The sequence below is a fragment of the Medicago sativa genome, chromosome 6 (genome assembly GCF_051527215.1).
Source record: "Medicago sativa cultivar Bolivia chromosome 6, Bolivia_mono, whole genome shotgun sequence".
NCBI lineage: Eukaryota > Viridiplantae > Streptophyta > Magnoliopsida > Fabales > Fabaceae > Medicago > Medicago sativa.
In genome coordinates this window covers 65624734-65647708 of record NC_140754.1, presented here as the reverse complement: position 1 = coordinate 65647708, position 22975 = coordinate 65624734, and the positions used below count along the sequence as shown (strand labels likewise).

Here is a 22975-nt window from a genome sequence, read left to right as displayed (position 1 = left end):
GTGAAAACATGAAACTTGAAGAGCACAATGTTGTCAATCACCGATTGCGGTAAATAGCGGTTTGTTCAAATTCCTCTATGCCATATCGAAGCTATAGCTGTTGTCTCGCAACACTGGAAGAGGATAACAACAAATACTTGTACTTGCTGCAATCACGATGATGATGCGAGTATGATGGTGGTGCAAGCATGATGGTGCACCGGAAGAGAAAATGCAGTCAAGTGAGAACTAATAAATTGAAGGTGAAGATGCAACCACCGAATGAAACCCTACTTTGTACATGAGAAATTAATGTGAGTTTTTCCCAGCAGCTCCTATATGGAGTGACTATTGATCCTTAATTAACTATCATGGCGTGATTCTTTGAAGGATTCATTGCAAATTACTTGATTAAAGTCTTCAGAATGATTTTCAGGTTCCAAGTTCAAGTTTGGAGTCATCATTTACATGAATCTTCTACGAGTTAACTGATTGAAGGTAATTGGATAGATCAGATGTACGAACATGCATGCAAGTAAAAGAAAATAATATAAGTGTACGAAGGGTAAATGGATATATGAAGTTGAAACTGCCACCAACAAGCACCAAAGCCTACAAATGTGGCACTGGCACGTAAGGTTTTCCTAGTTTCTACCTGAACATACGTAGTTACTAGTTAGTACGTAGTTACTAGTTAGTGGGAAATAAGAAGAAAAAAATATGTTGTATGACTATTATTTGTGTGTTGCGAGTGCAGAAGATGCAGCAGCATGCAAATGTCATGACAACACACACAAGGGAGAGGTTAAAGCATGTAATCTTTTTTTTATTTTTTTAAAGAGGTGCAACACAAGGACTTCCCAGAAGCATGTAATATTTTGAAACAAGAAATAAAATGAAAATCCTAACAAATTTCTAGGAAGAAGATATTGATACTTGCAAATTTGACAAAATCTTATATACCCTATGCTTTTTATTATCAATTAATTATTCACAATAGCCTAATGACTATGATAAAAAAAATAAAAAAAATCCAGCCTCCATTTGAAAGAAAAAATTGAAAATAGAATTGATAGTTTATAAATATTACATCATATTCTAAGAGAGGTAATTTAAAGTTATATACTTAATCAAGTTCAACATTGTAGTAACATTATCACAACAATTTGAATAAAATACTCGTAACAAATCTATTACTGATAATATGGAAATGATCAATATACAAAGAAACAAACAAGAGAAATCAGAAACTTAATTTAGGTTGTCTTGTCTAAGTTTTACAATGCCTCCAAGCCAAAGGTGTAATTCGCTAAGAAATATGTTCGAGTTTGAAGGGTGCGACAAAAACTAATGATATACAATGTAATGTGTTTCTACTATCCTTCAATACTAAGAATGCTTATCCCGCAACAAGTGGTTTGTTCTCTGTACCTCTTGTATATGTCAGCTTTGTAAAACCTTCATTTCCTAGTCATCAAAATAAGTGAAACAATGGCACCAAATAAATAATGCAGCTGTGATAATAATCAAAGATAACTACAATAATCAAACCAGTCACAATTCAATTATTTCCCTTCTTTTCTTTTTTATCTCATTGCTGCCAATTGTTTTGTAGCTTCTTAGTCATACAAAATAAGATAGCAAGATAAAGGAAATAAAGAAACACTTTTGAGCAGACCTTAATCAATTCAAGCCATTAAACAACTGAAAAGTGATTCAATCAAATTCATGATTTGAAAGATTATTTTGTACATGAAATTAGAACTCAACTCCGAACTCTTTCAGAAAAAGGTTTATAATTTAGAATTAAATGTGGCAAAGAAGGTTCAGTTTGCTAAATTAATTAAGTGGTTTTTGAAACCTTCTAACAGGAAAGATTGTCAAAACATGTAAACTAGCCTAAAAGGTATCAAGCACAAATAAACCATTTTGTAGATGTCAAATAGGTGTATAGTTCATGAACCTTCATCTCAACTGTTAAGCACATATCATTATCAATTGAGGAAGATTCAGTTGTAGATGAAATTCATAGAACTTGCCCAGCGGTTATATTACCTTTAAGCTTGTTTGTTGGTAACCCTTCAAGTGATGTGTTTGTTGCTCAACAGCTATATCGCATTTCAGTGAGTAAGCCTTTTTGTCACTCTCATCTGCATTAACCAGCTACAAGTGCTATACCACATCCTTCAAAGCCTTCCTCAACTTCTTTACTTAAAAGGTACATCTAGCTCATTAAAAAACAAGTAAGTTTTATTGTTCAAGGCCCATAATAGAAGCAACGAATAGATACCAAATAAAGAGATACAAAAAATTTAAGGAAAGATTTTTTTTTTTATTCTCGACAAAAGGCCCATAATCGAAGCAAGCAACTAGTAAATACCAAAGAAATTCTAATTTAGGGTCATCCGAAATCATTCCTAATCCTATTAGCAAATCTGGAGCCCTAACTATATATTTTTTGTTAGAAATTGCACTAGTTTCTGGACAGCCGAATTGTCATATTACCAAAAACCAGAAAACCTGTCAAACCTTCTTACTTTCTTTTGCAGCAAGGCAGTGACAGCAGAACCAGAATGTTGATGTCAAGAGTACAGGCCCGTAATGGAAGCCAATGACAATCGAACCATGGGAGAACCAGCATATACTTCAAGACAGAAAGTTACAGAAACAAACCACAGGCCATCGTAGGTAAGTCAGGCCATTTATTTAAATTATCAGTATTGTTGATCGCGGATCGTAAAAAATAGCATTTTGTTTGCATCAGTAAAATAAGTTACAGAAAAGGACAATAATGGTTATATTCAGGTCCTAAGAATGTGATCAGGTTCATAAGAATATCACCGAAGTATATCAGTCTCTCACCAATAGTGTAGGCGGGAAATGAGTTACGGTTACGCACAGAGAAGAGTAGCATGCTTGAGTTACGGTAACACACGTTGCTTACTTTTACAACTACCAGTTCCAAATTAAATTCAAGCATCAGACAAGGCCATAATACATTATGTGGTAAGCTGTAACAGTTAGCTTCTAGTAGTTAGCAAAAAATTGAACCGATATCAAGTTCGTATTCCTGTTGTTTCCAACTTGAATGCTGATAGGACTGAACTATGGTTATCATACAAATTTCTCTGGTCACAGTATATATCACAGATGTGTGTCAGTCCTGTCAGCTTGCAGCAAAACAAGTTCCCGCAAAATACTTGACAGAAAAATGACATTTGAAGGAATTGCAACCATAGATTTTCCATATACCTCAATTTCTTCAAACCAAAGAGAAACTTCTAAGGTTCCAATCTAATACACTCCAGCTTTAATATATATAAATATTTTTTTGCATACAAATTGATTTAGCTTCTAGACAACTAGATTGTCCACATTACCAAAAACCATAAAATCTGTCAAAACTAGATTGTCCAAAATAAAATGTTCATTGATCAAAGAATCAACACTTATCTCAAAAAGCTATGACCTTCATCCCGTAAAATCTGTCAAGCTATATTGGTTGTTCTAAATGGAAATATTTATTACTTTTTCAAAAGTAGAAAAGAAAAAATCTATTCAACAGTATACACCCAAGCCAAAAACAACTACCCAACTATGGATTCGCAAACAATTCATAGAAAATACACGAGGAACAGTGACACCTAGCTGCAAACCATTTCCATGATCGAACCAATATCACACAGAAGATGGATAAGAACAAAGAGAATAATACTCCTTCAAAAAAAAAAAAAAAAAAACAAAGAGAATAATACTAAACTTGTTAACATAGAGTTTCCATCAGTGCCATTCTTTTAAATGTATTTCATGTAAGGTTATGGAAACTTAAAGCACACAACAAAAAGAGTCTAATATTTTAGACAAGAAATCTGAACAATAGCAGTAAAAAAATATCCACTAGACTGGTTTCATCCAGCACAGAACAGTATATTATGTATCAGTGAAATTTATTTAAGAAACAAAAGCAAATCATAATAGGAGCCACAAATAGTCATGCCAGCAAAGAAATGTCCTTTTTTTCAAGAAGAAATGATTCACTATATAATTTTCAAAATATGCGAAAGAAAAAAGAAAGACATGAACTATATCTCAACTTTTTTTCCTCACAATATTGCTATATGCAAACCTCAAAAATGCATTTTGAAACTAGCAGAGTATCTGCTGCAACATAAACATAACTCGAACACACATGAGCGTTATGATATGGCAACACCAAATTTATAGCACTAACCTTTTACTACTAATAAGGAAAGTTTTATTTTTAAAGGCATTTTTCTTTAATAAAAATTCATTTATTGTCCTTTATTTTTGTTATATTTCGATAAGTTAAAGGTAGAAAACTAAAATTAGGAATCAGATATATGAGTTCAAACTTAAAAATGATTGACGAAATACTAGTTTAAGTCCTTGAAACTTTGTTAACAATGATCCGCAAAAGTTTGACTTCTGTTAAAATGTTTGTATCAAACATGGGTTCAAGAAGCTTTTACATGCTTAAGCTTATGTAACCAAAACAAATTGTTTTAAAATAAGGAGATTAACTCCCTACAACAAAAAATTAAAATTCCCAAAGAATGGAAAACATAAATAGATTGAAAAGATGGAAAAGAAAGATAGAATGCATACTCTCAAAACAGTTATGCATATGCATTCTCCATCTACATGAAACCTCTTATTCCTGTCAATCCAAGTTAACAACTTTAATCAATATGTGTATTGAAACACCAACCTCTTATTCTGCTAAAAACATAAATGCAAACTAGCTTTTAAGCACATCAATTTGGCTTTGAATGTGATAAATAATGAATCTACAAATCAGAAGTTGACTCATCATGGCAATCAGAAAATCACTCATTGGTTCTGCTTCACTAAACCCTTCATTTATAAATACACATGAAAACAACAGTTTCTATGCAATGACCAACGATTTACATAAGCAGAAATCACAACCAATACTAGATAACAACCTTCTGAAACATAATTATAAAGTAAAAAAGAAAATGACAATATACAAAAATATATCATAATAAAACATCGATTTCACACAAACAATGACAGAATTTTAAATCAACACGTTCTAATTCAAGGTCTTAGTGAATAGGAAAAGACAAAGGCACAACTAGATCGGTAGCCAACATAGTAGTAGGCAATACAAATAACTATACGCGTTTTAAATCATTGAGAAAGAGAGAGCATTTCCCAAGCTGACTTCAATGACATAACTATATTTACATTTCTAAAAGTAAATAATTACAGTAACCATAACAGGGGTGGAATATTACTAGAGACATAAACACCTAAAATATATCATAGTAATGGATAAACACGAAAAAGGAGTCTAGACTCTAATATTTCAAGTGTATAAGAAAATTATTAGACAAATTACAATATTGCAATGGTCTCTTATCAATTAAACTAGATAACACCAAATAAAAAGCACCAAAAACATATAAAAAATAAATATTGGATAGCTGTCATCAAAATTAAAAAAACCAAATGCATAATGAGAGATCATCTTACTTGGTATTTCCATTATAGTAGACCTCTAGCAATCATTTCACGAAGAAGTTTCTCCGCCTTTTCATTCTCATCTTTATGAAAAAGAGCCTGAACGATAGTTTCATAAGTTACAGCATCAGGAATGATACCATTGTCCTTAATTTTTGACAACAAGGCCTCTGCTTCATCAAACAAGCCCTCTTTACAAAGTCCATTGATCATAACATTATACGTTCGGATATCTAGACTATAACCCTTAATCAAAAGATCCTGAAAAATATCTCGTGCATTCTTAAGCCGTCCTCCTTTGCATAGTCCATCAATTAGTATACTGTATGTATACATATCTGGTTGAATGCCCTGGTCTTTAATTTTCTTGACTAACGCAATAGCCTTGTCAACATGATGATTTTTGCACAAAGCATCCATTAAGGAATTGTAAGTGAATATATCAGCTGGTTGATCAATATCATGCATCTCATCAACAAGCTCCCAAGCATAGGAGATTTTCCCAGATTTGCACAAACCATCAATTAGAGAATTGTAAGTTACCATATTAGGAGCAATGCCTTTGAAACACATTTCATTAAAGAGACTCATGGCTTCATTAACCATTTTAATCTTACAAAATCCATTAATCACGATACTATAGCTATGAGCATCAGGAGCCACTCCCATTCGAGAAATAATGCTTAACACATGTTTGGCCCTATGCACTTTATTAACTAGGCAATATCCATCCATTAATGAACCGTAGGTAACAACATTTGGTATCACACCTTCTTTCATCATCACAGCTATCACATTTTTAGCTTCTTTCATCTTTCCTTCCTTACATAAACCATCAACCAATATATTAAAAGTATAAACACTTGGGTTGATGTTTATCGATACTATTTCATGGAACAAACCAAATGCTTCTTTTAATTGACCAACAATGCAAAATCCATGGATTAGAGAATTGAAAGTGACAACAGTAGGAGAAATTCTCTTTGTAATCATTTCAGAATATAACGCATAGGCATCAATTACCAATTTATTTTTACACAAACTATCAATGATTGTGTTGTGCATTACCACATCGGTCTTGACCAATTTCCCATCAATCTTTCTCAACATTTGCAAGGCAGCTCTTGTTTCCCCTATTTTACACAAGCCATTGATTAAGGTCCCATAAGTAACATGATCCAAGTGAAATCCAAGTGCAAGCACATGGTCGTGAAAGTGTAAAGCTTCCTTGACCTTACCATTAAGACACAAACCTTTGATAAGAGTATTAAAGGTAATGGTATCCGGGTGATAACCCATCTTTAGCATCTTGGCCACCATAGAAAAAGAAAAATCCATTTCACCAAGATGGCAGTAACAATTAATGACAGTGTTGAAAGTAACAATATCAGACGTAATTCCGTTGAGTTCCAATTGATGAGAAAGGTATATAGCAGTGGGGTAATGGTTGTTGTTGTTAGTCTTAACAATGGAACCTAAAATTTTGTTAAATTCAATGATGGATGGAGAAGGATTCATACGAAGCATGCCATAGAATGAAGAAACAGCATTGTCAACATCAACAGTATTGAGAACAAATCTAGAGTGGGAGTGTAATTTTCTTCTTAAGAAGGGAAAAAGAAAAGAGAGAATATACGAAGAAAAACGAAACCTGAACATTTCACAGTGGAGAGGAGGGGAAAAAACGGAGCTTGAAGAAGAAGTGGGAATCAACACAATGAAAGACGACAATCACAATTAGGGTATTGAAGGGGAAAATGTTTTTTTTTTTTTTTATTTATTTTAAAGAAAAGAAGGGGAAAATGTTTGTTTTAGTCTTTTACTTTCATTTCATTTTTTCTCTAGCTCTTTTTTTTTAACTATGGTCCAAACGGTGGCAAAAAAGTGGGATATTGGTTAATTTTTTTTGTTTGTTTTGGGATGTGTTTATCGAACCAAACACCCCCTAATTAAAAGTGAATTTAATCTAAAATGAATTATGATTGGATAACTGAGTTTAATAATAAATTTGAGAATAAAACATATATTTGGTTTTTTTTTTGACAAACATATATTTGGTTTTGGTTAGTCTTGTTCGTGTAAATTAATAACTATCTCCTTTATTTATTTATTTATTTATTTATTTATTTATTTATTTATTTATGGGAGATTAGTCACTTTAGTCACTGAATAGGAAAAAAGTCGTCACTTTAGTCCCTGAATGCAGATAAATTGCAAAATAGTCTCAGAATAGACTCTGTTAGTCAATTTAGTCCCTCAATGCAGACTCTGTTAATCAATTTAGTCCTTGAAAGTAGACTCCATTAGTCACTTTAGTCCCTGAAATTGACCAACAAAATCAACATTCAAGGACTGTTTTGCAATTTCTCTGCATTCATGGACTAAAATGAATACTCATTTCCCATTCAGGGAGTAAAGTGACTAATTCCCCTTTATTTATTGAAGAAAATAAATATTTCCTTTATTACTACTAACGTTGAGACGAGTGCCTATCTGCCAACTTTTTTTATTGTGTTAATATGTAGAAGTTGTGAATATTAGTTTTTTAGTTTTCATAATGTATATATATATTTTGCACTTTCATATTGTAACAAACTAAATATTTTGAAAATTGGAAAAACAAATTCGAAATTAAAAGAAGTTTAGATTTCTTTCGAAATAAAAAAGTTTATTTATTTTTTCTACAAAAAATAAAAATTATGGAAAATATTTTTTCGTGATTAAAAAAAAACAAAAAAATAGATAATATTTTTTGAAAAAATTGAAAAAAAAAGTGCTTATCTAATTTCTAATTTTTTTTAATTAAGTTCGAAAAAAAAATCATAATTTTTTTCTTATTTTTTAAAATTTTTGAAAATAATTTTTAGAATTTTTAAATTGTTTTTTATTATTAAATTAATATAATTGTAAAAAAAATAATTACAAGTCAACGTGCCACATAATAAAAAAATGTTGACTCAGCATGCCACCTAAGCATAAAAGTACAATCAACTATCTTGATGGTTTAAAACCAAAGAATCTTCATATTTCAGAGATGAAATCCAAACTTCTTTTTTTTTTACAGGGAAAAAACTGAAAATGACTTATATTACATGGGGTAAAATACTATTAACCCTTGAAAAAATATCACTTTTAACTCAAATGAAAAGCAATTAAGATTATCTTTTCCCAATTTTTTTTTTAATAAACAAAGAAGTAGCACATGAACACGTTAAAACTTATTGGTTTTTTAAAAGTTATTTTTTCGTATAGTAAACAAACATAAATAACTTCAATTTTTCTTTGAATCTCACAAAATTATATCTCTAGATTTTTTTAACAAAAAAAATAAATATATTTTTTTTTAAAGTTGAAACGAACACACCCTATACATACCTGCGTCATTGAGCTGTCAAAGACATGAAATTAGAAGACTAGTTATAATCCAGGAGAAGCAGAATCCTGTGATATAATTTTTGGTAAGTTTATCGATGGAATGTCAGGTCAAATGGCTTCCCAAATACAATCATTACCAAGCATATATAATCACATATGTGTATGTGTAGTCTCTCATGCCACAACTCCAACCCTCTCAAACACACCTCAGTTATCACCACATGACTCTAGACACAATACTCATTGATCCAAGTTATTTAATTTGTTTCTCTCCATCATACACACACTGCATAAATCAACTAAAAACCTCATGTTATTAAATACTGCTACACTTTGTACATCAACAATTTCTAATTTTCATTTTCAAAACCATACATTTTCCTTGTCTTCATATAATTATAAATACTTACTATCTTTCTGTATCTGGCATTGACAATAACCTTTAATGTTTTCATAGATACTTACTATCTTTCTCGATACATCCTATTCTCACTATAACAGTATAATACATACACCAGCAATTTCACCTCAAACCATCACTATGTAGCAAACTATACATTCAATCCTCCCCCGATCTTCATTGTCTGCCATCAGCACTACTTCATTAAAATGGACTGATCAAGAATCATATTGAACCGATTACAGATCAATGTGTAATAACCATTGTTATAAAAAACGTGACTTAAGTCTCAAAATCCTGGTTTTTGCGACTTTGTGTAGCTTCAATGACTCAAATCCATAGCAAAGTCCCAAAAACAGGCAAAATCCTATCAAAATCGCACAAAATCGTGAAATCCGTTCAAAATCACAGGATTTTGATGGATTTTGAAGGATTTTGTTCATTTTTTGATAAGGGTCAATTTTTAACCCGGTTCGTAAATTGACTCAATTTGAATCCATGACCCGGTTCTATAAATACCCTAAAGGCCAAACATTTTCATTCTTTCACTTCCCCCACACTTCCTCAATAGTTGCACGGGATTGTTCACTTTTCATCTAGTTCAAAATGAACTAAATCTAACTAGATTGCCTCCTTCCTTCAATCCATCATCCTTTCCTTCAATCAACATATATTTAGCATTATTTTTGTTTTGGTAGAATCAAGATTTTTGTTTTGGTAGAATCCTCGATTTTGATTGCGATTTTACGAGTCCCGACTTTACTATCCTATATCGATTCTACAAAAGTCCTTGAGTAAAATCCTTCGATTTTGATTGCAATTTTACGAGTCCAGATTTTGCTACTCCCCTTCAACTTAAGTAAAGTATCGATTTTGATAACCTTGGTAATAACAAAAAATGGATATATTACTGAAAGTCAATAGAACATACATTTAGCATATTGGGATGAATTGTCATGTAGCTAATGCCATTAAGATGTATATTGCTACATCAACAAATTTCACATGTTTTCATTTATTTTAGATAGATAAGAGCATAGGGTCAAGTAAGTTTGCTTCATTTCAAGGTAACAATACAGACAGGTGACATATTTTATGAATCCATGACACTAATGATATTTAATCAAAGTCAATTGAGTCTACCACTATAACATTGAACCTACTTACTAGAAAATAGAATGAAGGGGAATTACAGTTGCAGACATTTGTTAGAAAATATCATGTATAAATAGCCCATTTGATTGAGTGCTGGATCAGTTTAGCCTGAGATATATCCTCTCAAACTCACATAATATGCTACTCACTCAGCATCTAAAAGAGCCAAATAACTCCTCATTTCAGATCTCAGAAACTTACTTCTAATGGTTGCTCATAGATGAGTCTCAAATAAGGTTTTGAAGAAAAAAAATGCAAAAAAAGGCGAAGAACAATCAATCCCAGACTCTCCTAATAGTTGCTTGATCTGCAAACGTTATTTTCCAAACGCGGACAGTTTGTTCAAAAGGTCACCTTCCTACAAATAAAGATAGTACTCGCTAGAAGGGAAGCTATGGGACACACAACTCAAATAGTAATAATAAAAATATACATACTCAGATATGAAAATATCCAAAATTTATATGAACAAATGAATACACAGTGGAAAGCAGAGATTGAAATCACGATGAAATTAAGGCTACTCAAGCATATCGAAACCAAATAACAGCCACCAATTTCTGTTTCGAAATCTGAAATCATTAAATGGAAAGAATCAAGATCTCATCAAGGATAGATTGCAGGCCTAATATGTGCTCCTCTCTTGTCCAAAGAATGAGGATAGAAATCATTGTCAAGAATAAAGACATAAATAAAAATGATCAAATGCATAAAAAGATTGAGACAAAAATCGGGGTATCAAGAGCATAATAAAAATGCATTATACATTGAAAGTACCAAACATTTTGAATTGAAAGAGGGTCTTAAGAAAATTGAGAGATTATTTTTTTTATTATGAAGGAAACATAAAGAGCATTACCTTCCATGGTCAATCCCAAAATCAAATGAAAGGTTATGTTCTGTGATAGCTATTGCCACTTAACCATTATTTGGTGCTTTAATAATCTTCTCAATGGGAATGAATCCATGCAGGAAAGAGAATATGTAATACAAGACACCTTGCAGTCCCTTAACAAAGCACCGACACAAACATGGATACTCAACACGAAACTAACACTGACACGTCAAAACCGACAATAATTTGTAAAAAATAATTAATTGAATGTAACCATATGTCTGTGTCATATCAGACACCAGATTCGCTTTCTAATCTTTGTCAATTTGCAACATTATTTTAGACAGGTAAATATCCTATCACAAATCACCATATGTATGACTTATAAGATAGATATGATTGAAGTCAAATATTTATAGTGACCCAACAATTTTGATAGACATATTAATGTGCAAAAATAATACTCTCATCGTACAACAGAATAAATGAGAAACACTTGCAGATTTTGTATGATGTGCGAAATAATGATCTCACCAATCAAATACTTTTTCCTCACTCATCAAAGTGTTCACTAAACTTGATATATAAAAATTGATCAAATTACAATCTAACTGAACCAAACAAAGATCAACATAACATTCGCTTCTATCCAGAATTGGTCAAGTCAAGTTTTTTTCCTTTCTTTCTTTCAATTTCTCAGAGTCCAAAGTGACTTCTCAGTCCAACTCAAACCTCTTCCTATAGTTAACAACAAACCCATACACCTCTTTCTCCTCATCAACAGATTTGAAAACACACTCTCTTTGCTTGCATCTCTTTGCCCAAGCAATAGGTTTTTCACACTCCTCCTCAACTTTGAAGTTGCATAATTCCTCATAAGTATAAAATCAGCTATATAAAGGGATCAAAGAAATATCAACAAACCCAAATGTGTCACCACCAAAATAAGGCTTGTCTCCAAGCACATTCTCCAATTCATTTAATCCTTCAATCAACTCCTTATTTGCCAATTCAATCTCATCTCTCTTTCCAGCCCATATCCTCCCTCCAACATCACCAACCTTCTTGTTGACGAAATCAGCCCGAAACATGGCTTGAGCTTTCTGATAAGGATCTGAGGGTAGAAATATAACTTTATCCTTTCAAACCTCATCAATATACGCAACAATAATGACGGACTCAAATATGTGTTTTCCATTATGGATAAGAACTATCTTCTTGTGAATTTGGTTCATTTGCAAAAGCATTTGGATCTCTTTTTCAAGATATTGTTCCTTGTACTCATACTTTAATCCCTTTTCTGCCGTTGTCAAAGACAATCACAGAGCTGAGAAAATTGGAAAGAACTAGATTTTTAGATAATGTGCTTTTCTTTTTTGATGGAAAACTTGTTGAAAATGAGATAAAGCTTAATAGTCTTTATATCATAGTCGATTGACAACCTTGGTCAAGTCAAGTGAGATTTCTCAAAGTCACTTTTTATTTCTTCTTTAACCAAGGGCAACTACAGAACCCACATCCACCTTAAGTTCATAACCACAAAGTCAGATCTCAACTGCAGCAAATTGTAAGATTAATGAAAGATAATAAATCATAACTGAATCAACCATTGGCACCATCATAGTATCAAAGAAATGAACATATCAACACATGGCATTTATTAAAATTAAAGTGATAGTGAGACCATTGAATAATCCAGCCTTTGAAAATAAATAAATGAATAGATCATAATGATTGTATACTTGACATCAAAATTCAAAATAACCAATTAAATAATGAGAATTTATCTTACCCAGATTAACTCTTACAATAGACCTCTAGCGATCATTTCACGAAGAAATTTTTCCGCCTTTTCATTCTCATCTTTATGAAAGAGAGCGCGGATAATAGTTTCATAAGTTACGGCATTAGGAATGATACCATTGTCCTCCATTTTAGATAACAAGGCCTCTGCTTCATCAAACAAGCCCTCTTTACAAAGTCCATTAATCATAATAGTATACGTTCGGATATTTAGATTATAACCCTTAATCAAAAGATTCTGGAAAACATCTTGTGCATTCTTTAGTCGTCCTCCTTTGCATAGTCCATCAATAAGTATATTGTATGTGTACATATTTGGTTGAATGCCTTGGTCTTTAATTTTCTTGACTAACGCAATAGCCTTGTCAACGTGACGATTTTTGCATAAACCATCAATTAGAGAATTGTAAGTTACCATATTAAAAGCAATTCCTATGCAGTGCATTTCATTAAAGAGACTCATGGCTTGATTAACCATTTTAATCTTACAGAATCCATTAATCATGATACTATAGCTATAAACATTAGGAGTCATTCCCATTCGAGAAATAATGCTTAACACATGTTTGGCCTTATACACTTCATTAACTAGGCAATATCCATCCATTAATGAATTGTAGGTAACAACATTTGGTATCACACCTTCTATCATCATCACAGCTATCACACTTTTAGCTTTTTTCATCTTTCCTCCCTTACATAGAGCATCAACCAATATGCTAAAAGTATAAACATCCAGGTTGTTATTTTTCAATATCATCTCATGGATCAAACCAAAGGCTTTTTTCAATTGACCAATAATGCAAAATCCATAGATTAGAGAATTGAAAGTGACAACGGTAGGAGAAATTCTCTTTGTAATCATTTCAGAATATAACTCATAGGCATCATTTACAAGTTTATCTTTACACAAACCATCAATGATTGTGCTATACATTACTATATCAGGGTTGACCAATTTCCCTTCAATTTGTCTTAACACTTGTAAGGCTTCAGTTGTTTTTCCCATTTTACACAAGCCATTGATCAAAGTACCATAACTAACTTGGTTCAAGTGAAATCCTAGTGCAATCACATGGTCTTGAAAATGTAGAGCTTCCTTGACTTTACCGTTAAGACACATGCCTTTGACAAGTGTATTGAAGGTTATAGTTGTGGAGTGATGATCTAATTTGAGAATCTTAGCAAATATGGAAAAAGCAAAATTCATTTCCCCCAAGTGAGAGTGACAATTAATGACAATGTTGAAAGTAGCAATATCAGGCATAATTCTGTGGAATTGCAGATGGTGAGAAAGTGAAATAACAGTGAGATAATGGTTGTTGTTAGACTTAACAAGGGAACCTAAAATGTTGTTAAATTCAACAATGGATGGGGTAGGATTCATCCGAAGCATTCGATGGAATGAGGAAACATCATTGTTAACATCAAAATCATTGGATTATGAAATAATGGATGATGAGATTGAGATAAAGAAGCCCTAATCGTCGAAGATGAGTGTGATTGGAATGGAATCAGAAAATTGCGAGGGTAAGAAACGAACCTGCTCATCAGCATTAAAGTAAACAACATTTTGCTCGAAGACTAATTAAACAAGAAAGGAGAACGCTTCAGTATGAAATCACGTTGATTTGTTTTGGTTGTAATTTGTTTCTCCTCATCCGCGTTCATGGATTTCATAAAAGGGATTTGTATTTGTTGCTCCATCGCGGATTATAAAATCCTTTTGAATTTTTTTTTCCCTTTTTGTAAACATTTTTAATATTTTCAACTACACTTCCTCTTTCTCAAAATACATATCTTTCTGTTAATATTATAAGCAACAAGTTCATTCAATAAATAATATATGTGATCAATAGTATAGAACACATACATAATTTATTTAATGAATCTAAAAAAATACATTTTTACTTATTATAGTGGCTGGAGAGTGTATCGTATTTTTGCAATGTGTATTACTCAGACGGCTTATTTTAACCATACTTTTTAACTAAGGTTGCGTTTGTTTTAAGTCATATTCTTAGATTCTTGGAAATAAAATGATAAAAATATACATGTTTGTTACAAGTTTACTAATTTTATTCGTAGATATAAAATGTTCTTGTGGATAGAAAAAAAATTCCAAAGAAAATGGTGGGAATACTGTTTCCTTGAAAATGAGAATAAATTCATGTGTAAACTACCTATTAATCTCCCTATTTTTAAGGTTCCTGAGAATATTATAATGTTAACTAAACATTTTTTTTAAATACATTCGAATAAAATTCAATCTTTATATATATTCAAAGGATTGTTATTTTTAGGAATAAACTTAGTAAACAAACACACCCTAATACATAAATACAAATGATAGAATATAAGATGTTGTTTGACTTGTCTCGATTAATATTTTTAAAATATTAATTTTTATAATTTTTTACTGTAGAAAATTAAATATAATAACGATCAAAGTTGAACATTGACATATATGAAGTTCTTGATTTCAACATTTGTTATTTTTAGGAATAAATTTAGTAAACAAACACACCCTAATGCATAAATACAAATGATGGAATATAAGATGTTGTTTGACTTGTCTCGATAAATATTTTTATAATTTTTTATTGTAGATAATTAAATATAATAACGGTCAAAGTTGAACATTGACATATAAGAAGTGCTTAATTGCAACATGTATTTTCAAAAGCATGAATTATTTCTTTACCATCATATCCCTATTTATTTACTTTTCTTATTCTTCAATTATCAATAAATACTATGTTGAAAACATAAATTAATTCTCTTTCGTCAAAGATAAAATTGTAAAATCAATAGTAATTTACAAACAAATTTAAAATTTAACACTTCCATCAACTTTCTTAGTTCCAGTGATTTAATCAAACAAATTTTGCTAAAATGACATATAATTTGAGATGGAGTATATATATTTTTAAGGGTATTGATATTTATATTTGTACACGTTTACTTTCTCTACATTTATTAACGGTCTAAATTTTTATCTATCTAGCTCGCTCTTTTTATCAATTTCCAAGATATAATTTTCACATTGAGTATCTTAAGATAATGACACATGTTAGAATTTCATTTATCACATCTATCATACAACAGTTTTAAAAACTGGCTCGAACACTAGTGCAAAAGTGACATAAGAATTATTTGTATTATACCTATTTTATTAAAAAAAGGTGTGAAATTTAAATAAGGTGGCAGTTTTGTAAATATATTGTAAATTTTGTTTCAGTGTGTAAGTTTCAAAACCTAATTTTAAGAATAAATGGGGTCAAACATGAAATAAAAACAAGGTGGCAAACTTGTAAATATTATTTTATAACTGATTTTAAGGAAAAAGGTTTGAAATATTATTATATTAATTGTTATGTTAATGTTTTTATTTCTTTGCAAAGATTCGAACCCATGACCTTCAACTTTTAAATCTTTAGATTAAACCAACTTAACTATTTATACTCCTAAATATCATTGCAAACCTGATTTTAAAAAAAAAGGGTATGATATCTTTTCACCGTATGTTTTTTTAAAAAACAAACAAAATAATCTTTTCTTCACAATCCTGGACCCACTTAAACTTTCCCATCTTACTCCCACTCTAACTAAAAAACTAAAAAAGAAACAAAACAATTCCCCTCAAACAAAAAAAAAACAAAAAAAAAACCCAAAGAAACAAAATAAGCTTGTTTCTATGTATATACGATCACTACCTTAAGTCCATTCATAAAACCAGATTCAATCTTTTCTTCATCGTACCCTCAATCAAACTATGCTACTCAATAAAACCAGATTCATCATACCTTAAGTCCATTGTTCAATCAAACTCTTCTACTCTCCAGTTACTTAATCGGTTCTCAAAAGGGTCTGATTTACTACAGATCATCCTATTCATCCAACCTCACCGATTACTGGTTCGGTTACCCATTGATCTAACCTCACCCAAACCTTCATATTCGTAAAACCTCCCTCTCATCATTCAATTACTGGTTTAAAAAGGGTCTGATTTCAACTGAAACTGTCTTTCTTCTTTTTCACCTCTCTGAGTTTTCGGGTTTACTTCAAGGTACTATCTTTTTCCCTTATGATTACAGCTTTGTTTTAGATGTATTTGTTATTTGGTTCAGAAGCATGAAAATTTGAATATATTTGATGAATTTCATTCAATTATTGCCGACCCATTTGATCATAGCTGTTAAATTTTTGATTTTTTTTTCCATCTGGTTATAATTTTAAAATTGATACTAGTTTGAATGATTGAGTGAATCAATAGTGTTATAATGATTGTTCAACTATTGGGTGAATAAATATTATGTTTGTGAATCAATAGTGATCACAATTTTTTTTTGTCATTATGTTAACGTGACCTGTTTTTGTAATCAATGGTGTTTTAATGATTGTTAAACTACATCATATTTATGCATTGAAAACATATGCATAACAAAGCACATGAATATAAACAATCATCATGGTTTGTGTGTATGAAGTCCCTTACTAAAAGGTGCAGAACCTGAGCCAACCCTTCTTAGGCTAGACAAATCACAACCATCTTTGCTAGCATATTGTTTCACCAATGAGTGGATCACTGTTGGTATGTTATTAACTTTATGCTTCTCGGTAGCGACAAGCATGGCTTGAAAATCATATTTTTGCATCAAAAATGTAGTAACACCAACACACAACAACCCAAATCCAAAGAACATCAGTCCATAGACATGAAACATTGGAATGAAGGCGAGGAAAACATCGTCTTGTGTTGTAGATACATCAGCAGACCAACAAAGTAGTTTCATTATGGTTATGATATTTGCATGTGTCAAAACTACATCTTAGCTTACTTCTGTAGTCCCTAAAGAGTAAAGTATAGCGGCAGTGTCTGATCACTCCACATGAACACGTGGAAACTCTTGTGAATCATAGCAGCCTTCTATTAACTCTTCAACTGATAAAAACTTTCCATCAAATGTCCCAGTGGTGAGAATTGTAGGAACTCCAGTTGGGACCAATTTGTGTAACTCTTCTGGTTCTGAGATAGCTAGTTTAGCACCTGAATCATGTACTTGTTTTGGAATTTCTGAATCATGTAGTTTAGCACCTTTTCTAAACTCAAGTCCATGGAACAAAGCTGTTGCATGTGAGTAAACTGATCGACGAATCTCACCGCAGGTTACACTATAGTTAGTACTTAAGTCAATGAATGCAATTCTTGCATCAACAAGATCTCCTTGTGGGAACTGTGATAGCACAAGAGTTGCAGTGTAGAGATCTGGCTTTGTTGGGATTTCATGTTTGGTTTCAAGCATGACAAGAGAATGGTAAATTCCTGTTCGTGGATTGTAGCCACTTCTGTTATCAAATGGAGGCAGAGATTCGCTAGATTCTTCTTCAATGGATTACCAAATTTCCTCTCCTGACATTATTTTTTGGCAAAATTGATAGATGTGTTAAGCTAGTTGTCAATGCAAATGTAGTGTGGCTGTGGCAAAATAAGTGTGCAGCATAAACAACATCTATAGTATATACAAGGATTTTTTTTTTTCGTAAAGTACTAGGACTAACATTGTTAACTATGTCAGTTGTATGCTTGACGTATATAGCAATAAAGTAGCTAGTAGATATATGCTTGACATTGTTAACTATAGTATATCTAGAGTGAAACATATATAGCAATAAAGTAGCTAATAGATATATGCTTGACGTTCTCTACATAGGCCAAGATAAATAAATTGAAAAATGAATATTCTTTTCATTAACCATAGAATATTTGAAGGTTTGTCTTCTCTCCTCTCTCCTTAATTGAAGTGTACTATAAAATAAGTATAAAATTAGTATTACTATTTAATATAAAATAACCATAAAATAAATATCTTCTCATGCACATGAATTTTATCATTATATTATTATACTTTTATGGGTTACTTTAGTATTTGTTTGTAGTTGAATAAAGCATTGGGTTTGTTTATTATGATTGATTAATTTTGTTTGAATGGTGCAGGTTGAGTTTACTTCTCTGTTCACGACTTAAGGTTACTACAAGTGACTCGATTCCTTCTCTTCGTTCTATTCTTCTATTCGGAACATCTTCGATCCTAGATTTTCTCCAGAGCGTGAAACTCAAACTTGTAAGTTTTCTATAACATTATATTGATTTTAGCTTCACTTGAATTTTTATTTGTTTTTTGTTGTGGTTGAAATAATTTAAAGTTGGGCTCTTTGTGTTGGATGATTTTGAGTTTGAGTTGATTAAACTAAATGTTAGATTTTTTTTTTTTTAACTATATACTATTGATGTTGTTTGTTTGTTTCGTCTGAATTAGAAAACATAATCTGTTAATGAGCAATGCTAGCTTGTAAAACCCTTATTTTTCCTAGTTAGTTAAATAAAATTCATAGGATCTCACCAAATAGTGACACTCGGTGCATTTAAGGTAGCAGAGAGTTGCAGTAAAATTCAAGTGTTAGGATCTCACCAAATAGTGACACTCAGTTAAATAATAACCCTTATCTGGAGTTCCTACAATTCTCACATCAATTTTGTACTTGCATAGGATTTCACATCAAATGTCCCTTTCTAATTTCATATTCCCCCAATCATATGTTGACCAGAGAGTGTTGATGTGGCATTTTAACTTGCATATGCTTAACCATATTTCATGGTGGAAATTTGGAATGAATCTGCGAGCTCTTTTTATGTTTCTAATTCATCATATGAAAAAGCTGGTTTGGGTCATTGTGTGTCTCGGCTGTGTTGTAATGTTTTTTGTTGATTGTGAATGTATTTTCTTAAGTGCTTGTAATGTTTATCCCTTGATATCAATTAGTGAGAGTAGTATTTGGGTCACTGTGTGTCTCAGCTTTGTTAATTTTTTTAGTTGTGATTGTGTTCATGTGTAATTTTCAGCAGTTAAGTGTATGTAATATTTATTCCATATCAATTAAATTTCAGTGTAATTTATCCCTTATCATAATCAAGATGTGCCTAATGGCAAATCAAACTGATTTTTTTTTTAATTTAATGGGTCTAAGGTTTAATACCAATTACTCAATTTGAATTTAATAACATTATCATAATCACGATAATGGCAAATCAAACTAAAACATAATGTACATTTGGTTCAAGTGTATCTCATCGAGCAAGATATTGCGTCTAATGGCAAATCAAACTAAAACATAATGTACATTTGGTTCAAGTGTATCTCATCGAGCAAGATATTACATCTTGTGTGATGGGTGTGAAGAAACCTCTTTACATCTTTTTTTACACTGTCATATGCGGCCTTTAAGGTTTTGAGTATGGTGTTCCATCGGCTTGGTTTAAATTTGGTAACTCAGCATAAGTTGTTTGTTCATTTTGACTGTGAGTAGGGAAGTGAAAAAAAATAAAAGGGAGAGGTTTTTGGTTAATTTTTCATAGGACTATATGGTTGATTTGGAAGTCTAGAAAATAGTGTATTTTTAAGGCAAAACATGGGATGTTAATGACATGGTTGATGATATAAAGTTGCTGTTATGGATGTGGTGTATGAGCAGAATGAAGGTATTCCTCTGCCTGTTGCTTGAATATTATTGGTCCCCTAATGATTGGTTCAATAGGCAGTCCTCCCATTGGTGATACGAGACTGTTTCTGTGCAGTTTCTGTGCTCTTTTGGTTCTGTTATGACGCGGTGTTTCCTTTTTATTTGCAGTTGCTGGTTTGGTTTTGAAGGGAGGGGATGCCTACTGCTGTGTGTTTTTTTTTTCCCTCTGTTTACTGCCTCTGCTTTTCTGTTTTCTGTCTTGCAGATGATAATATAATTTATTGCTTTTGTTCGCTGGGGAATGAGCCAAACGAGACTTTTAAGTTCGTTCTTGAAAGGTAAAATTTCTTTTACTATTTCGTTGAGATTGCGACTGATTGTTTATTAAAATTACATGTTTACTCAACATATTTATACTTTTGTTGAATACTTTATAGTAATAGTTAACTTGCATATTGATCAATTATTATATGGTTTATTGTATTCATTTGTAGACACATAAACATTTTACTATTATGTATAATTAATGAAAATCATGTCACTTGTTTTATTTGTGTTGGAACTTGTAGATATATGATGATCCATCACCAAATGAGAAAGATGCCGTTGATGATGAGACAACATTGGGCTCAATTCTTTTTGTAAATAGTTAAAGAGCAACACCAACAAAATGAAGATAAATGTTAAATATCAAAGAAAGGAATCTTATATATCTATACATGCGGCCTGCATGTTAGAATAGAGTGAAGGTAGTCCACATGCCTTAGTACTATCTTCATTCATCTAATTAGTTTTTTTTTTGAACTTTTTTGTTTTTAATTTAATTTCTTTTTCAATTTCTTGCTTTTATAGGTTCAGGACGCTGCGTTGGAGGCTAAGCTCCTATGGCTTATCCAATGCGATTTTATGCATAAGTTAAATACAGAAGGGAAATCAGTTCATTAACATTTTCCTAAGCTATTTGACATTAACGTTTTCCTTAATATCCTGCAGAAGGGAAATCAGTTCAACAAATGATGGATGAAGCTCTTCGAAAAGTCCCCAATAAAGATAGTCAGTATCATTGCTTGCATGGACATTATTTTTTATGGTGATATTTGTTTATTTTTAACTTGCAAGAGACAGAAATATTGATATGATATATTCTCTTATGTAATTCAATTTCCAATTATCAGTGAGACCTTCTGAAACATAAAGACTCATGAAGGCAATTGGAATATTTTTGTGTGTTATCATGTGAAAATGATATTGATTAAGTATTGTCTTGAATGAGTAAGACCTATTCAGTGTTTTTATTCTGAAGAATGTCATCGTATTGTGAACTATTTCTGAATGAGTTTTATTTAAGAAAAATAGTTATTTGTATGTTCATTTGCAATCTTAATACACTTTCATGAATGCATATTGGTTTATGAAGAACTATTATATTCTAGCAAGTAAAAAAAATGCATTGTGGAGTGGAATAGCCTAATGCCCTGCCTGTAGGTGACATCGTCCCTGCAGGTTGATTTTTTTTAATGCGGTACCATATTTTTCACACCTGTTTTTTGTAATAAAAAAGGTGTTATATGTCCATTTCCACACCCGTTTTGTAATAAAATAGGTTTTAAAAATACATATATCACACCCTTTTTTACAAAAAAAAGGGTACAATAAGTAGTTTTTACACCGGCTTAAAAACAGGTGCGGTATGTAATACATACAACACCCGGTGATATAACCCCAGTTAAAAACAGGTCTTAAATCTCTAAAAAAACAGGTTTTAAATCCCTTTTCTGCACTAGTGGAACCGGCCAGTCTGACTGGGAACCGTTGAGTATGTTAGGTTGAGCCACACATCGGATCAGTCATGTAATTAGACGATGCAAACCGGTGAGACTCACTGAAAACCAGTTAAACTGATTACTCAACCGATTTTGGAAGCAAACCGATTTAATTATTACGCCCTCCATCTCAAATTATGTCATTTTAGCGAAATATATTTGTCCTAAATTATATGACATTTTACAATATCAAATTTATTACTTTCTCATAATGTGTTTTACTATTTATTACTTTATTTTTTTCAATTCTTTAAATTTATGTTTTTCATACCATTAATAAACGATATTTTATTAAAATAATTTATGATTACTCTTTTTTATACAATTTTAATTTCACTTTTTTTTTAGGGAACTTTAATTGCCTATATGTGAAATTGCTAGAATGATATATATAATTTGGGTGAGAAGGTAGAAGAATAAAATTTGAGTACCAATAAAAATAATGGTTTGATTAAGTTATAAGAGAAGTCGATAGATACTTTGTATCAATGATATGATCAGCAAAAAATTAATCTATGATCGGCAAGGTTTGATACATACATCATGAACCAAGCTTTCAATAATACATTAAAGTAA

The 22975-nt window shown here is 31.5% G+C and overlaps 2 protein-coding genes, 2 long non-coding RNA genes and 2 pseudogenes across 4 annotated transcripts; 1 reads left to right on the top strand and 5 right to left on the bottom strand.

Annotated features, from left to right (window-relative positions):
• Positions 1-1107: 1107 nt before the first annotated feature.
• LOC146916388 (uncharacterized) lies at positions 1108-4834 on the bottom strand. The gene is made up of 3 exons (XR_015015025.1): positions 4606-4834; positions 2035-2203; positions 1108-1446 (listed from the first exon to the last, which is right to left on the bottom strand). It is a non-coding gene; the product is annotated as an uncharacterized LOC146916388 (long non-coding RNA).
• Positions 4835-5304: 470 nt separating this feature from the next.
• On the bottom strand, positions 5305-7521 carry LOC146916387 (uncharacterized). Its single transcript, XM_085718523.1, has one exon. The coding sequence runs from the start codon at positions 7144-7146 to the stop codon at positions 5512-5514; it is 1635 nt and encodes a 544-aa protein (XP_085574649.1). The 5' UTR covers positions 7147-7521; the 3' UTR covers positions 5305-5511.
• A 4377-nt stretch (positions 7522-11898) lies between these two features.
• LOC146916386 (putative glutathione S-transferase parC pseudogene) lies at positions 11899-12571 on the bottom strand (annotated as a pseudogene).
• A 428-nt stretch (positions 12572-12999) lies between these two features.
• LOC146916385 (uncharacterized) lies at positions 13000-14442 on the bottom strand. The gene has a single exon (XM_085717788.1). The coding sequence runs from the start codon at positions 14440-14442 to the stop codon at positions 13057-13059; it is 1386 nt and encodes a 461-aa protein (XP_085573914.1). The 3' UTR covers positions 13000-13056.
• Positions 14443-16554: 2112 nt separating this feature from the next.
• On the top strand, positions 16555-21845 carry LOC146916383 (uncharacterized). The gene is made up of 5 exons (XR_015015024.1): positions 16555-17124; positions 19054-19180; positions 20842-20914; positions 21146-21325; positions 21429-21845. It is a non-coding gene; the product is annotated as an uncharacterized LOC146916383 (long non-coding RNA).
• LOC146916384 (beta-phenylalanine coenzyme A ligase-like) lies at positions 17525-18475 on the bottom strand (annotated as a pseudogene).
• Positions 21846-22975: the final 1130 nt, after the last annotated feature.